General features: G+C 44.2%; 1 protein-coding gene across 12 annotated transcripts in view; it reads left to right on the forward strand.

Annotated features, from left to right (window-relative positions):
* The window catches only part of LOC128880531 (solute carrier family 12 member 4), a 142884-nt gene that overhangs the window by 100213 nt on the left and 25304 nt on the right, over positions 1-17367 (forward strand). The window contains exon 1 of one of the 12 annotated variants that reach the window (XM_054130728.1): positions 6057-6197. The exons of the other annotated variants lie outside the window; for them this stretch is intronic. Within the exon in view, the coding sequence (XP_053986703.1) occupies positions 6134-6197 (64 nt within the window). The 5' untranslated portion in view covers positions 6057-6133. Of the gene's footprint in view, positions 1-6056; positions 6198-17367 lie in introns of those variants that run through there. 12 annotated transcript variants of the gene reach the window in all.

Consider the following 17367-nt stretch of genomic DNA (forward strand, 5'->3'; position numbering starts at 1 on the left):
TAGCGTTTTATCGAATTTTTCCGTGGCGAAATTCCATTCGGATACTCGATCGGGAGCGTAGGTTTATTTTTTTACTCCGCCTTCAAGAAACGGACAGAAAGTAATTCGATTCATTTTACATAGCTTCACGAATTAACCTCTGTACGAGCCGTTCACTGCACAAATCGATTAACTCTACTTTTTGAAAAATCTTCAATTTCAATATCGAAGCACTCGGTGTAGTCGCGCCTAATTCTACGTTACGTTCGTTTCTTGCTGGTCGATTAAACATCAAGGTTATACATTTTGTCGCGAAACCACGAAGCAACGTCGTCGTTAACGGGATGTATTTTTCACGCGACAGGTCACCGATCCGTTTCGCCCCGCGGGAAAGTGCTTAAGCGGTCCATTTATAAGTCGCGATGCAGATTTAATGGGGGGTAATTTGGGAGGGCACGGCGTTTCATTTGTCGAAGCAACGGTCCTCCCGGCTCCAATTTCTCCCTATCGCAGCTCCCGTGACTCGACGCTGGATCCTCGTCGTTCAAAAGAACGCTTCCACCCCCTCGAGCACGGAAGAAAACGCGTTTCAATTCCCCGGAAATTTGGCAAATCTGACCCCTCCCTCGTTCAATCACCCCCAACCCCTCTTCCGTATCGTAACGACACCGAAGAAATTTATTCGTTCCTTTCTCCTCGTCCCCAATTGCAGGTGCGATAGAATTTTTGTTCCTGCATCCAAGACGAAGAATTTGTCTCTGGGAAATAACGTAACCTGTGCACAGTGAAATGTACCCCGACTAAGCCTTTGATAATCCAGTATACTCGTGGTCTCGTGCTAGCTAAATCTTGTTGTTATTTGACACATTTTTCTTTTTAGAGTAAATGATTCCTTTCCATTGTTTTATTCCTTAATGATTAGCATTGCGTTGCAAACGCGCGGTACTCCGAAGCTCGAGAGCTTAATTAAGCACAGCACCACGAAATTGTGCAAGTAGGTTGCACGCTCGTAATTTATTCGGTACGCGGGCACACATTGTGCGGACTCGGTCTGATAATCCCCCTGAAAAACCAGCGACCGCGAGTCTTTCGCGGAAACTTTGCAGGCAACGTTTCTTTTACAATGATTATATATATATATCATTTCTTTTACATTAAATTCAAACACATTCGTGAGAAATATATATATGCGAATCTCAATACTTACTTATCATTCGTCAACATATTGTTTTTTATCGATCTGGCATTGAACACACTAGCACTAGCGCTGGCACACTAGATAGCAAATAGCTGTTGATAACAAGGGTGATTACATAATTCATTAAAAATACATAGCGTTTTATCGAATTTATAATATATACGTATACATATAATATTGGACGAATAAAATTGATTACATTGAGCAGGCAGTCGGTTTTTATAATAACGTGTATATTTTCAGTACGGACCTCGTAGATAAAGTGGCGAATTCGAGGCGAAAGGGTGGAACGAGAGTAAGCGTTCGATCTAGCACGCGGGGGTATAAATATCGCGCTTTATGCAGAAAATAACGTGCAGGTTTTTTCCTACCCCTCCAACGCCGCGTTAAACCGCTGACTCTTAAACCGGATACACGAGTAGTATTATAAAGAGGGAATGCGCGTGGAATGTACCTTCTGGGTCGTCTAGTTCGATCCCCCTCTCGGTATCAACGTTGTTTACCAGGAGACACCCTCGAGTGCTGAACAGATTGAAAAGTTTTTCAATGAAAAATATTTTTCAACGTGACAGAGTAGAAATAATGAAAAATAGGGATTCTTCGAGTCTAATTACTCTTTATTTTTAAATTAATTTCCATCGTCGGGGGGTTAAGTTCTTCTTCTACGTAACCTTCTAAGTCTCCTTCTAAGAATCTGAAAAGTAACGGTTGGAAGAAGCTACGATTGCGTCGGTAGAAGAACCGCGAAACGAGCGCTCGAATTATTTATCTTCCCCGAAAGAAGAGGCGTCAAAGCTCCGAGATTTTTTGGGACAACATCCGACGTTTCTCGATTGTCCTCCCAAAAATTGCGAGAGACTCCCCAGAGTCTGTGATTGCGCGTCAAGCGTCGAAACGTTTGACGAATGAACTAAACGGGACGAAAAACCGGGGCGAAACTGGAAGACGAATGGTCTCGAAGAAGAGGAGAACCTGAAGCTGGATAGAAACGAGAGGGATACGGATACGTTCCATCCGACGGTTCCGTGGGTCAGCTTCTCCGCGACGCCATTTTTCCGCGGAAACGTTCTTGAAGCTGGAACAACAGGATGCAACGTTCGGTCGACGATCGTCGTTGCTATTTCGTCAACGTCGACGAAACGGGGCCGCGAGCCATCGTCCTATCGTTCTCCACGTTTATCAGCCTTTGATCTGGATTTTTAATTGTCTCGACAAATCTCTTGACGTTGAGTCTCGGTTTTTTGTTTTAGAAGAGTTCATACAAACGCTAATTTTCTAGCGAAATACAAGTCGTATCGAAACGATAAATTAGACACGGATATTAGGACCACCCTGAAGTATCTTTCAAAATTTTCGTCCATTCTTTCGCTACGTTGTTTCTTTGTCGTAAATGAACACGTCAGACGTTTTATCGCGTTTTCTAACCGTGCCGCTGAATATAAATCCACGTAAAGAACTGACGTACGCGCTTTGAACTCGTGAGGGGGGCGTGTGTGTTTACGCGTAAATATATGACACCGTAATAAAAGTTTGCGATGGCTTATAAACTGACACGACAGAGGCGTACAGTTGACAAGAATATAAAAGGGAAATTGCGGGGACAGAAGAGCGTGGAGCGTAGGAAGAAAAATATGATAATTTAAACTCGAACGAGACGATGCGTTCGTCGCGTTCAGTGGAGCAGTTTTGCAAAGCGATTCTTTGTTCCGCGGTGGGGCGCGAATAAAAACGAACGCGTACGACCGCGAATTCTTTTCCTTTAGTTTCCTTCACCCCCCCCCCCCTCTCTCTCTCTCTCTCTCTCACTCACTCGTTTCGTCAGGCAAAAATCACTCGACGCGTCGTCGTCGTTACAGCTGATCAGCATTTAAAATATTCAACAGTGACGAAGAATCGAGCGGAGAATATTCCCTAGGGGTGGGAAAATGTGCGACGAGGTGTGCCCGACCGACGTGTAACGGGATTGGAAAAATATTTATCTACGGGAAATAGTAAATCGGAAGTTAAAATGAACAAAAAGCCAAGAAAACGAGGAGATACTGCACGTGGTAGCAGGGCATGTGAGAACACTATGTGAACATTGTGTACGTGACCATACGAGGACCATAATAATAATAACAGCAATGTCTGGAATAACCGTATCCTAAAAATAATTTTACAATATTAATACTCCAATCCATGTTTTAAAAATTGTTTTCAACAATTTTCTGTACGCCATTCAGTAACAGAAATTAGTACTATTGCTACTAAGCAGTTTTTTTATAAATTCGAGGAGGACTCGTAAGTCTTTTCATTGTTTTTCATATTAATTTAATCCCGCATGGGTCTGAGTAACTTTCAAGTTACATGCAAATATATCGACATTTCACCAAATAATTTTAGTCTTTCCAACAAATGACGTATACGTCTTAATTATATAATGTCTCTGATAGCTAATAACAATATTGATGACGGTTGACATGACCATTAACTTGAAATATTAAAATAAATGTCTTGCAAATTGTTTGGAGAAAACAAAAATTCGGCCCATAGAGGGTTAACTGTATTGCCTTATCGAAGTAAAATCTCTTAAACATGGATACCATAATACCAAAAATTTGTCTCGTACGATCCAACAACAAAAATGATTATTTCTACGCGCAAATAGATCAAAATTTCTCCAAGAATCGCGTTCGTGCTTCAAAGTATGCCCGGACAATTCAATGAACACACAAAAAAAAAACCATCGAAGCGTCGCCGAGTCAGTGAGCTATCCTGCTCGATCCCGGCGAGAAGAAACCGTCGAAAAAGGAAGGGGGGGGAAAGAAAAAGGAAAATAAAAGAGTCATAGTCCGAGGAGATCAGCGTAGCGAAAAGAACGCGGATGCGAGAGAGCCAGAAGGAAAAGGGGGATGAACGGGCACCTGCGTCCCGTGTCTCTCTCCGTCTAAAGGGCAGAAGATGAGAAGGAGCGACAGGTACAGCGGCCCGCAGCGAGAGAAAGGGGGGAATACCCCGGAGGTGGATGCGCATGCGCCCAACGGGGGTGGAAAAGCGACGAGCTGCTCCCAACGCCCGGGACACGTTGCTTCGGTGGAAGCGAGACGATCCCGCGCAACCGACGAAGAGGAACGCACCCCTGGCATAGAACGAGGTGGAAGAGCGAAGAGGAGAGCCAGGAGAGCCGAGACAGGGAGAAACGAAGAGAGAGAAGAGAGTCGCGAGATAAAATGAGAAGATCGAAAGCTCTCGCGGAAGGAGAGGGGTAGTACAGATGGAGCGTGCGCGCGCCGTGGATGAGAAGTAGACGACAGAGAGGCCTGGAAAAGCCGGGGAGTGTTCGTTCCTAACCCCCAAGTTCCGGCCACGTCCACGTATCGTCGTGTGTCCTCCGGATCTCGTCAGGTTCGCCCCGAAGCTTCGCTTCGCGCGTCGTGGAAACTCTGACCCAGCTACGAGTCGCTCCACGCCCGATAGAATCCTCTCCCGCGGTTGATCGCGGACCGAAGAGGACGCAGGAACCGTTGCGTGTTGGAGGGGATCGGTGACAGAGAGAAAGAGAGAGAGAAAGAGAGAGAGAGAGAGGAGGAGTAGCGTCGACGTGGGGGTGGGCACGGTAAGGGAGTGGGAGGGTCGGAGAGGGTGGCGAAGGTGCTTCAACACTCCGCAGCATCCGAGCCACGGGAAAGACGAGCGTCCAGGGGTGGTGACCTGCAACCACGAGCCAGCTCGCCACAGAGTACGCCGCGGCGACCGTGTCGAGTCCCTGGACGATAACGGAGGGCTAGTTTTTCGGGGCTTGGAAGTGACGCAGAAGGGAAGAAAGAGGTCAGTAGAAGAGGTCTCCCGGAAACTCCGTTTCGCGGACTCCGTACGTCTCTCGAAGTTCGATTTCAAGAAGTGAATCATCTTCGAGATTTTCTCTTCGACTGGAAATCAGACGGCAGTTTCGGAGGACGGATTCCTAGTGCCAAACACCGAACCTACAACGCGGAGACATAATAATACCTGGTAAGCGCACCGTTGGGAATCGGTCGACCGATTCCACTCGGGGATTGATCGTGTCCAGCCAAGTGAATCGCGGTGATTTTCACGGGAGGTTCGTACTCGTGGTGTCCCGGGTACCTGTCGATGCGCCTAAGCGCCAATCGGGCGAACGATCGATCCTCCAGAACCGGCTGGGACCACTTCCGGGGATCGTCGTTCCGTCCGCGTTAATTGGAGGAGCCGGCTAGGCTGCGTGGCTTTGTATCTGGAGCACCGATCCGCCGATCCCCGTGACCTTGTGACACCGCGACCACGAAGGGAGAGAGAGAGAGAGAGAAAGAGCCCCTCGCGTGCCAGTCGGAGAGGAGGGATGCGGAAGATGAGGCTGAAGCGTTGAACAGGCTACACACCCTCAGTGGAAGCCGTCAGGGTGCCGCGTGTTCCCGTCGTTGAGGTCATCGACGTCTTGGCCCGCGTCCTGGAGCACCCGCAGACGTGGATCCTGGACCAGGGACGTCGACGATTCGTTTAAACGTTTTCTCAACGGAATCCGAAAGGGATTTGCCCTCGTAGGAAAGTGAGAAACGAGAGGTTCGGAGGATTTGTGACGCAAGGGAATGTGTACATCGATATACCAGGAGATATTATTGGGACAGTGACTGGAACTCCACCTTAAATTGCATTTCAACTAGTGAATCTAAATGCTAGCTAAATAAAATATTCCGAGTGCCAAATACTCACTCCCACGACGATCGTATCGGTATCGAAGAGGGTCGGTTAGGCGAGCCGACCACGCGACCGAGAAGTGCCAACTGGAGTACCAGGATAACAGGAACCGAGGATTCGAAGAGAGGGGGAAGAGCGTGGAGGAAGAAGGTGGCTAAACAAGGGTGAATCAGTGGGTCGCGGAAGACGCTGAGCTCGAGGAGGCTGCTGGAAGAGGGAGCCTAGGATAACCCGCCCTCGGAGGATCGAAAGCCTGCCGAAACCATGAGTGAGAGCAAGTCGCAAGGCAGAACTGTGTCCGATGGGTCGCCAGCCCGCATGGAAGCCGGTATGTAGCCCCGAGACTTGACTAGTTTCGTTATGGACGCGGTGGAAACCCTATTTCCGCTTGAAATTTAAGAATAGAGCTGGAGAACTCTATACAATTCGCAGAGCTTTCGTTGAGTTTGACAGGTGCGATAGCACCGGTGGAGCTCACAAAGAATTCAATTGTTAGTTTTGATAGGCTATCGATAGCGTTCTTTAAATTAAACTTTATAAAGTTGATGGAACTCCGATAGAATTCCACTGGATGGAACTTTGTTCGACTCTATAGTTGACTGTATTAGAGACTCTATAGTATTGTGGAATTCAACACAGGGGATTTATAGAAATGATATAACTCAGTAAAATTCTAAGACAGTGTAGAGGTACGCTAAAACATTGTCGAGTTGATAGGCTTTCACAAAATTACAACAAAGTTAGCCTCTTGCAAATTGATAAAACTTTGATAGATTTTTAGAAGTGCTCTATAAGACTCTAAGGAATCGACAGACTCTCGTCTAATTTTAAAAGTAGAGCTACATAATGCTCTGCAGAATTGACAAAATTTTAGTGGAATTTCAAATGTGCTACTTTCTAAAATTGACAATAGTTTGATACTCCCCGATTAGAGCCATTCAGAATTCGCAAACTATAATGGAGTTCTACAAACACATACAAATATTCAGAAAAGCAATGAACACATATTTCTCAACACAATCGTTACCATTCGAGATCAGATAAAATTGTCAAATCCACGCTACAGCTCCACCCTGACATTATTCACACCCTTAAAGCGTGTCATCCCTCTCTCGGTAAATCTGCCTGTCTTCTATTTTTATCACCCAATTCGCAAGATGACAGCAGCCCAGGAGATCATTCTTCGCGTTCTCGTAGCTCCTTTTCTAGAATTGCAATCGCCACCTTTCTCCTCGCCAACAAAAGCCTGTGCAGGCCTTCTGTTCTCGTGATCGCGAAACCCTCGCGAAGAGGTCACGTATCGCGAAACCAGCGCGCGGGACGAGCTGCCGAGTTACCTTTGATCAGCAGAACGTGAAACACTGCTTCGAATGCTGAAGAGCGACAATCAAAGGCCAAAGTTCGACGGGCAGGTTCCCCGTGGCCTGGCGTTGATTCCGATTCGAAGTTCCGGTTTCCGCGACGAAACATCGAGAGGGGGATCGAAATTAAATCGGGGCCCTCCCTTCAAACTCTGCCACCGTAAAGCCCGAGCAACCCTGGCTGAGCAATTCTCCATGCGTTGTTGAAGTCGGTGAAATTTCGAGGAAGGAGTTAGCTTTGTACGAAGACCGTTATAACTAGAGGCGGAATCTTGAGTTAATCGCCATTGGCATTTTAAATATCGACTTTTTGGTGATGGAAAAGTTTAAACCAAAAAACTGGAACAACGCAGGGCAGTGTAACGTGGCAATATAATGTAGCATCGAGGGGTAAAACTGAAATTGGGTCCCTGTTAAAGTTCCCCCTTTTGGACCCTGGCATACATTAACCTCTCCATACACCGCTAGGCAATTTTCTACGCGTTCATAGCCGGCGAAACTTTGGAAATAGAGGCGGTGAATTCTACATCTGTGAAGTTAATAGGTTTCTTATTCAATTCTACAGTGAAAACCCCGTCGAATGCATAAATTTCTCGTGGTTCGTCGAACGCTGCAGGCTCGATACAGTTGTGATTGAATTCTACAGGTTTCATTCTTCGAGGTTGATAGAATTTTCGTCCGAGAGCTCCATAGATACGGATGCACGCGTATAGAATTTTATAGTAATCAGACATAGTTCCGATCAAGCAGAGATCGATTTTGGGAACTGGTACGTTGCAAGGCGATAGAACGAAACTGTCGAGGGTCGAACTAAAAATTGATCCTCAGCCGATACTGTTCCGCCCGCGCCCTCGACTACATTAACCTCTCCCAGCACAGCGAAGCTGGCTAGGCAATTTTCCGCGCGGTCTTGAAGCCGTTGAAATTTTGCGAATAGGGGTGTTTCCGCGGCGACGATAACCCTTGTCCCTCTAACCGAGGCTCGCTGGGCTGATATCGCGAGATTTCGAGACTCGATTTACGACCCCGTCAGCTTGTTGGGGCATTCGGAAGTTGGCGATTGTTCGCGGTAGATGGCTGCCAGGGTGGCGGGGGGTTGCTCCTTTGATGCATCAAGGGGCGCCGAGGTTAATGCGTCTTTTGTGGTGCATCGGGTGAGGCAATTCCATCAAAGTTCGGAGTCATTTCGGAAATGTTCAAGCACCTCTGCAGGTGAAGAGATGGACGTCTTATTTGCGGGGCCTCGGAGTGCTCGTGTAGCGAACGGCCGAGAAGCGTTTCCTTTGTGATGTTAGGAGTTTCGCTGCCCGGGGTGAAGAGAGTACTTTTTTCTCAGGGTGGAAAGCGCTAACATATACGGGTGAGAAAAGAGCTCCTGGGCTGGTCATGATTCCGTTGAATTTAAGTGGAGGAAATTTATTTAAAAGCCCTGAAAAATGTACTTTCTCGATTCAAAAGTAGCTGAATACTATCGGGTATAGTAAAATATATTTCATTTTTTACGTTGAAAGCACGATTAAATACTCTTTCAGTACCAATAAAATTCTAAAATACCTTGGTTCCGTGACAGTGCTACGAAAATTACGATTGTACCTCTATTAATCCTGCGATACTCTCCCGCCGCGCCCTCGTCCATTGCGTGGTACTTCTGTTAACGTTGCAACGGTCCTATGAAAAATACAATACGCGACATGTCGTTCTGTTCGTAATAACGTATTCAACCAGCGCGCGGAGGATTTCGTTCGACGTCGCATAAAGGGATGAACGCTGTGTCCACGGTGATTCTTGAGGATTACCCTCGAATGTAGGACAGCAATTTCATTTTCAGAAACGTCCTAGCGTCCAGTCCGCGCGCGCGTATGCACGATACACGAGCCCGATGCCCGGCCGACGTTAATCAAACGTTATCGGGGCCACCCGGAAAAACATGAATTTTCGCCGCGACCGGTTTTCTGATTCGCGTCACGGGTTTCGAAACGCCTGGCGACTCGGCGCGGAAGATCGCACGAACTTCCCAGAAATTGGCTTTCCATCGTGGCTCAGCGAAAACTGGGACAGCGATTTCGGTCTTTGGTCGAGGAATTGTGGCCAACTTCTATCCCCGGCATCCAGGAAGTCAGCGGACTCTTAAAAAGCGATGGTCCCTCGTTCGACGGAGCTCGAGGACGCGAAAACTTCCAAATTCGACCGGGGATCTTCCCTTTCTTATCTCGCGGAGCTGCCCTAATTCCTCTCGATTCTCGAATTGGCTGTGATCTTCTTTCCTCCGACGATAGAAGTCCTTTGTCGAGAATCCTCGCAATTGCGAGGGATAGCCTTCGAAAGGAGCTTTAGTGAATTCGAAAGGCACCGCGGCAAACACTTTTGCAGACAGATGTTTTATTTATTCGAGAGAGGACAATAATTATTTACGTTTCTCTATGGAAAAGTGAATCGAAAATGTGATATGAAATTCTTTCTGGGAGGCCTCGTTTTCGACGGAATCGATTGTGCAAATTTTCGGGGCACCGCTGCAATCGAATTGCTTTTTGCATACGTATCTGATTATTGGAAAATAGTGGACGTATAGCACCGTATCTCCATCGATATTCACAAACAGCGGATTAAGTAGAAGTAGCAAGCACTGGTCAGACGCGCCGAGAGCGTGCCCCAAAAATGTTCACACTCGACTATCCCCCAAACGAAAGCTCCTATCAAAAATCTTTGTTCTACATTTTCGACTCCCTTTTAGACAAGGAATCGATCTATACTCAGTCGTCCCATGCAATCCCATGCAATATCCGTCCATATGTTTCGGAAGAAGAGTCCAGAAATAAAAGATTCACAAAGGTTCTCGTGGCACGTAGCCTACGACATGTTTCGGTAAGAAAGGCGTAAATTTTTCTGACGGTAAATGTCTTACGTATTCTCGTTTCGTCGCGTCCCGAAAAAGTATATCGGGTCACTTGTTCTGGCAGCCAGGCTGAACGCGATCCGCTTCATCTAAATTCGCATTAACATATTACGTGCGTGGAAACTGGTATAAGGTTTGCGCCGTATAAATACGTGCAGGAAAATATCCAGTTGTTTGCGCGAGCGTGCACCCGTAAATTCCAGGTCCCTGTGTAAACGTGAATGGCAACGTAATGGGCTGCATGCCACGTTTAGAATGCCACGAGTGTCCTCGCGTTCTGTCACCTGGGACGAAATTATACATATAATATGTTGGCGCACGTTACGCGTTAGGTTCGTTTAGCATCTTCATTTATTATTTCGCTTAATTTTTACCATAATCTTTCAGTTACGTCCGTTGCGCTGCATTTCCGTGGAATTATTATGATTATCTCTTTAGGAAAATGTAGAATAACGATATTTATATATTTTTGGGGGGTCTTACTATAGCGTACGTCAAAATTTGATTATCGAACTGTGACAGGATGATTCCTCGTCTATAAGTACAATACATCAACATTTTTTTTTCACGCGAAGCTTTATTTTTATGAAACTCGATCCCTGATAATTCGCGTAGTGGCGTGTCTGACCATTGCTTGATATTTCTACTTGCGTTAGAGTTTATAAACACCGGCGATAGTATCATATTATCAGCTCCTCGTTCAACGTGCTGTTTGCTAACTTGTTAGAAGTAATTAAAACAGATAATACTACACCACGGGCCACGTTTACATATACAAGTAGAAGTGGCAAGTGCTGGTCAGACATTTTAACCTAGCGCGCTCGCCACACAATTTTCGGATGAATTTTCTCGAGTAGGAAGCTCTGCACGGCAAAACTTTATCCTTCAATTTTGATTTATTCATTAGATGGGCTTCCGTCTTTGGATTATAGAATTCTTTAAACGTTGAAGATTTTCAAAAAATCTTTCCGCTCTCGCCTCTCGAGACTTGGACGTTTTCTGAAATTTTCATTGCAGAGCTCCGGTGCATAGAGCTTTTAACTCGTGAAAAGCTTCGACAGTATCACGTTGTCCATAAAACTAAACCGACTGTAACTCGAGGAAACAAGGTCAAGTGGAAAGTGCCATCTTACGAGTTCCTTTTATTATTTTCGCGACACCCTAATAGTGTATCTCGACGAGAAAGAAATGCGCTTTGAACGATGAAAAGCAACGTCTAGTAGTATAAACAGAGACTGTTTAACGATGTCCAGGGACTATAACAACCGACTCGAGTTGAAAGGGTGAAACCACCCTCCGAAATTCCACGCTTTAATCTTAGTAACTTTCGAAGATACAGGAAAACTCTTTCAACAAATCTCTCTTAGTTTTTCGCAATAAATAACATTGTTGAAGGAAAGTTAATAATATCGATGAAATAGTAAAAACGAGTAATTCCAGAAATCGCTTTTAAATGCGTTAGGATCGAACCTCGAGGAACCCAATGTCGTACGACAAGTCGTCTCGAGGCTCGATGAGATTTAAATAATCAGCAATTACGAGCGAGTGAAGCTTGAATTTCCAAGGAGCCACGCTCGAACGCGTCGACGCGACGTCCAGGCTGCTGGAAAATCCGATCTTCGGAATTGTAGCCTTCCAGCGTTCGTTTAAATGAAAATCTCAGTGGTAGAGTGCAGTTGCTTTCCACTAAAACGACCAGGATTCGATTACCATAAATTTTCATTCTATCCGAATTTCGCGTGAATATAGCGTCAGAACTATGCGTCTACAAATTGAAAAGAAAACTAAATTGAAATAGACGCCATTGTACTCCGCGCGTGTGAGAGTAAAATTTAGACTCGATGTGACAGAAAAATAAAACGTAAAATTGGGTATAATTATATCTAAAATTGGCTACCGGGATAAGAAGAGCACCCCGTGGAAAAATTGTAAATTTGGATGGCGAAGAAGGGAATTAAATTCTAGAGAAAACTGATAGAATCGGAGACGCGGAAAATATATTCAAATATATGGCGAAAGAAGAAACAAGGACAAGAGGGAACGGGGAATATATAGATCAGTGCGTCAGTTCTGAAGAAACGCTCCCTCGAAATTCAAATCCACCGAATGTTGGATATACATTTCAAGGTACATACAAACACACACACATTGCGTCTCCACGGAATCATCGTATGGACGGAATATATATCCAGAGTAAACTTCTCAAGGAACACTCGAAAACAGGAAAATATCTCCGGAGCTATCTCGTCTACACAACATACAAATGCGATTGTCTACGGAAACGATGGAAGCGGTATCAAGTTTCTCGAATCTCTCGCTCGAACGTTATTTTTTCAAACGTCTCACGTACGATTCCTACTCGAAGCGACTTCATTGAATCTTCCAGTCGGTTCACGCCGAGTTCCAAACTCTGTTTTACCCTCGTTGCTCGATACAAATGAAAAGATCAACCGTGCGACCTGCGAATGGAAACGTTTCGTCGGGTGCAAACGTTCGCAAATGGGTTTCTACTTTCGCGTCACGTATTACGAAAAAAAAAAAAAAGAAGGAAAACCACCACGCGATGGGAAAACAGGGAAAAACCGGCGACGGAATATTCATACCCGGTACGCAGATCGCGAGCACGCTCGAACAGTTCCGCAGGATCAACATATTTCGTTGGCCTACAATCGAAAACTGGAACGCCGAATATCGCGCGGTGTCCGCGGCGGAATTTACGAGCGGAGACGGCGAAAACGAGCAGATTCCGCGGCACCCGCCGAAATTTACATTCGATCTACCCGGAACGCGGTAAATCGTAGAAATTGCGAATGGAAAAACAGCCAGCCGGAAGAGTTTGTTTCCCTTGCGAATTTATGCGACGCGGGGCGCAGAAACGGCGCTGATCCGACAGTATTTAACGCTCCAGGTTGATCTCGCGGACCTTTATCACTTGGATAAGGTAACATTTTGTAATCACTTGCGTGTTGAGCGTTGAGAGTCAACCATCGGAAACAATAATTGAAAAAAGCGTTTACATTCACGGTATTTGAGAATTTATTTCAAGTACAAGATCCGTGCCACACAAGCAAAGTTTTCATCGTTCGTTGAGCATATAATTAAGTTAGAAGAAATATTTTTTTTATGGGAATAAACTCAATAATACCGATACTATGATCGATCCAGTGCTACGAACAGAAAGGGCATTCGTTTCAGGAGATATCTTCGCTTCGAACTGATCTGGAACAATAAATGAACGTATTTAATTAAATTTATTGATTCTAAAAGGAGAGTTCCGGGGATCAATGACCAAATAAATATAAGATATCGGAGTGGAGTGTCCCAGTACCAACCTCTCGATCATTTCCACTCGTCGAGCGTTCCAGACGATTGCCCCCCAGCAGAGAGCGATTCAGGCACGCGTAAAATAAAACGGAGTCGAGCAAGGGGTTGAATGGTGAACGGGATTATTAAACCGTAGGAGTTTCCGTAAAGGAAAGTGGTTGGTGGGTTTCGCAAGTAAATAGACGTCGCGTGGCAGGATCAAGTGGTCCTCGTTGAAACCAGAGGCTGCCCTCCCGGCTTTCGGCCTCGTTCTCCTTTTACCTCCTCGAAACACGGGATTCGTATCTGTTATTCGTATAATTTATGGTCACTGGAGAGGGTCGAGGAGGAGGAGGATTTAATTAATGGCCGAGCTTGTCGCGACGAGAAAGAATACTGTGGGAGGCTTGATAAAGGAAGGGAACTGTGCCGAATAAAGTACGCGGAATTGGTTGAACAAAGGGTACGAAATATTTGGTATCGTTAAGGGAAGGCAAAATCAACCTCGAGTTGGGAAGAATGTGCTTCCGTGGACAGGAGGACTGTAGATAGCTTCATTATTTAAGATTCTCTTGGGTTGCTACGATTACTTCCTTTAAAAAGCAAATCGAAGGGTGCGCGAGAAATTCGGAGCTGAAACGGGAGAAGATTAATTCTTTGTGTAAAAGCACATCGAAAATTAGGAATACAAATTTTTGGTGCGATGCTTTATTTTCGAGAATATTCATCGAATACGACTCGGCTGGCGTGTCTGACTATTGTTCGATGTTTCTATTTACGGTGAAATTTCTATAGACTGATGATGGTGATTCCATGTTGTATATTTTTCGTACGAGTTACTGCTTTTTTATTATTTATAACTTAAACGGGGGGAGATTAATTCTTTGCGTAAAAGCACATCGAAAATTAGGAATACAAGTTTTCGGTACGATGCTTCATTTTCGAGATAGTTGATTGAATACGACTTGGCTGGCGCGTCTGACTATTGCTCGATGTTTCTATTTACTTCTATAAACTGATGGTGATTCCATGTTGTATATTCTTCGTCCGACGTACTGCTTTTTTATTATTTACAACTATTTAAGCCAGACACTACAGACACTGACATACACAAATACCAATATAGAAACCCAAAGTAGAATTAGTGAGCCATGGTCAGACATGCTAGTACCATGAATTTTCAAATGAATTTTCAAATGAATTTTCTCGAGAGCGAAACCACCAACGGAAAAAAGTTGATAATACAGTTTCTACTCGTTCCTTAACAGTCAATTGCCCTGTTCTCGCGTACACGGAGAATTTTTATCACCCTCTAAAAATTTCACGTCTTTAGGTTTATTAAAACTTCTTCCCCTCCAAATTAATTAAAAGTTCGTCTCTGTTGGGTTCGTTAAAGAGCGAGAAGTTGTTGTCATCTTCAAAGATGTTGGATTAATAAATGGAGAAATTTATAATAAGTATAGTTGGTCGCTTCAGCTTCCGCGAGACTCGATTAGCTGAACGTATTTTTCGCGAATGGTTTTTCCGATAATCCTATAAGATGCTCGAACTCGCGCAGATGTTGCGGTCTTTCATAACGCAAAAAGAGATTACACTATCGACGGAACTGCCCCGCGGTCGTGTACAATCAGGAATTATCGCTCTGTTGATTCAACTAAGCCTTCCCACACGCGAATAGACGGTTCGTTCGTGGTAATAACATTTCGCGGGCTTCGTCCGGGCTCGTGGCGTGAATAAACAAAGATCTGGGTGAACAGGCTAGATTCACTCTGTTCTTTACTACCTCCCACTAAATGGAGAAAAGTTTAAATCCACGCAATTGGGTTCCCAAGATCAGAGTGCGAAGTACACGACCAGCGATTTTTCTATTCTTCTGCAAACCTTGTTTGTCATTGCAATTCTTCTCGGATAAACAATCTATAAATACTTCATAAAGCAATGATATTTATTTGATACTTCTCGATGGAACAATTTTTCTTCTTCCTTTTCAATCTTAAATATTCGTTTCTTATTTTTTCGTCGTACTCGTTTCTGTAATAATACACGTTGGGTTTAATTAGCGTATCATAAGTATTTAGAATACACTAGGACACGTTGCTCGATCCGAATGATCCATAGTTTTGTGTTCCCCACAGTTACGAGTTTATTTCCTGTTTACTCATTTGAAGAGATTTATCAAACTATCCTCGTCGAGGCTCCCTTCGAAGATTAAGAAGCTCTAGAACTGTTTGACTTCGGTCAACAAATCGACGTCTGTCCATCTGTTCGCGTTCGAATGACACGCAGAGTTCAAATAAAATCACGAATCGACCTATAATCGAGCCCCGTCTCTCTCCAGGAGGACCAAAGATTAATTTCGTTGGCACGGCGCGTCAACGTCGGGCCATTCGTCGTCGTTTGAACGCGTTAACGAAATTAGAAACAGCGGGGGCACGAGTATCTCCCGCGGTGGCTGACTCGTTCATTCATCAACGAAGTCCACCTCCGCTCGAATTAATTTGTTTGTCTTCGAAGCGTCACGTTGAGCTTCTCAGACGGCACTCGAGAGTCGCTCGAGATCACGAAGATCGCTTCGTGCTTCGAATGGACCGTGATTAGAAATTGGTGGATGTGAATGTAAACGAGGTATTTTTTATTTAGATGTCAAAATTAAATCGAAGGGTATGTATGTTCATGAATCAATTTTCTAAATACTCGTAACAACTTGCGATAAAAAGCATCGTAAGATTTTAATTAAGATACCAAGGGGTTGACGACTACAGAGGCTGAAAAGTCTTTCGAGACGACAACTCTCCTGGCTACCGACGTCGAGAACGAAATGGTTGACAATTATTTGGGGGGGGGGACCGAAAGGGAACCAGAAACGGGATAAACGTAGTCGTCCAAGGGAATTGCGAGGGGTTTGTTTCCGGTATGTTGTTTTTGCCCCGTTGTCTATTAGTCGACCTCGGTGGATGCAATAAAACCAGCTCGTTTGGGGGTTGCGGAGAACCAGCACTTTGTTGATCCAATCGAATTTGCTGCCGCTCGAGTGGCTGATCGATCCCCGTTAAAAGGATATCGCGGACCTTGCAGAATTCTCAAGCAAGGACGAGCTCTCTCGCTCGGTTACCTCGGGGCGATTCGACCCCTTCCATATATTGCGCAACGAAATGCATCGTCGCTTTATAATATTACTGTCATCTGCCTCCGGGAGATGACTTTATTCGCGTAACAATAAAACCAGAGCCTCTGGTATTAAAAAGGGCGAAATTAATAATATATTAGGTTGTCCCGAAAGTTTCTTTCGCGAGTTGCACGTCAATTATTTTATGTGATCGTGTTTATATAGACAATCTAATTTCATAGATATTCATGTTGTAACAGTAATGGAGCAAAATGAATCGTCCAGAATTCAGTAATGTAACATAAAATATTATGCATGTATTACTTACTAATAAAGCGAAAGAAACTTTTCGGACAACCTAATAATAATTGACCATGTAAAAATGTAATAATTTGAGACAGGAATATCATTCTATATGATTCATGTAGAATTAAATATGGGATAAAAGGAGCACGTTTGAAATTGGATTAAAAAAGTGCCCTTTTGTTGCATATAAAATTAAACGTAGAACAAAAGAAACTCTTTTTATTAAATATATTATATATTATATATTATATAATATAATAATATATTATAATAATATATATAATATATAATATATACCACGATCCGACGATCCGTTGGGGGATCCGTGGGATCGCTTCGATATATAATATATAATATATACCACGATCCGAGAATCTCCGTTGTACGCATCAGCCAGGGAATTTCGAATAACGAAATTACCTCTATACATTCATGCCTATATATATATATATATATATATATATATAATTAAACAACTTTGTTTTAGCCTACATTTAATATATTTATTATATTTAATATATATTATATA

Source organism: Hylaeus volcanicus, chromosome 7 (genome assembly GCF_026283585.1).
Source record: "Hylaeus volcanicus isolate JK05 chromosome 7, UHH_iyHylVolc1.0_haploid, whole genome shotgun sequence".
Lineage (NCBI taxonomy): Eukaryota > Metazoa > Arthropoda > Insecta > Hymenoptera > Colletidae > Hylaeus > Hylaeus volcanicus.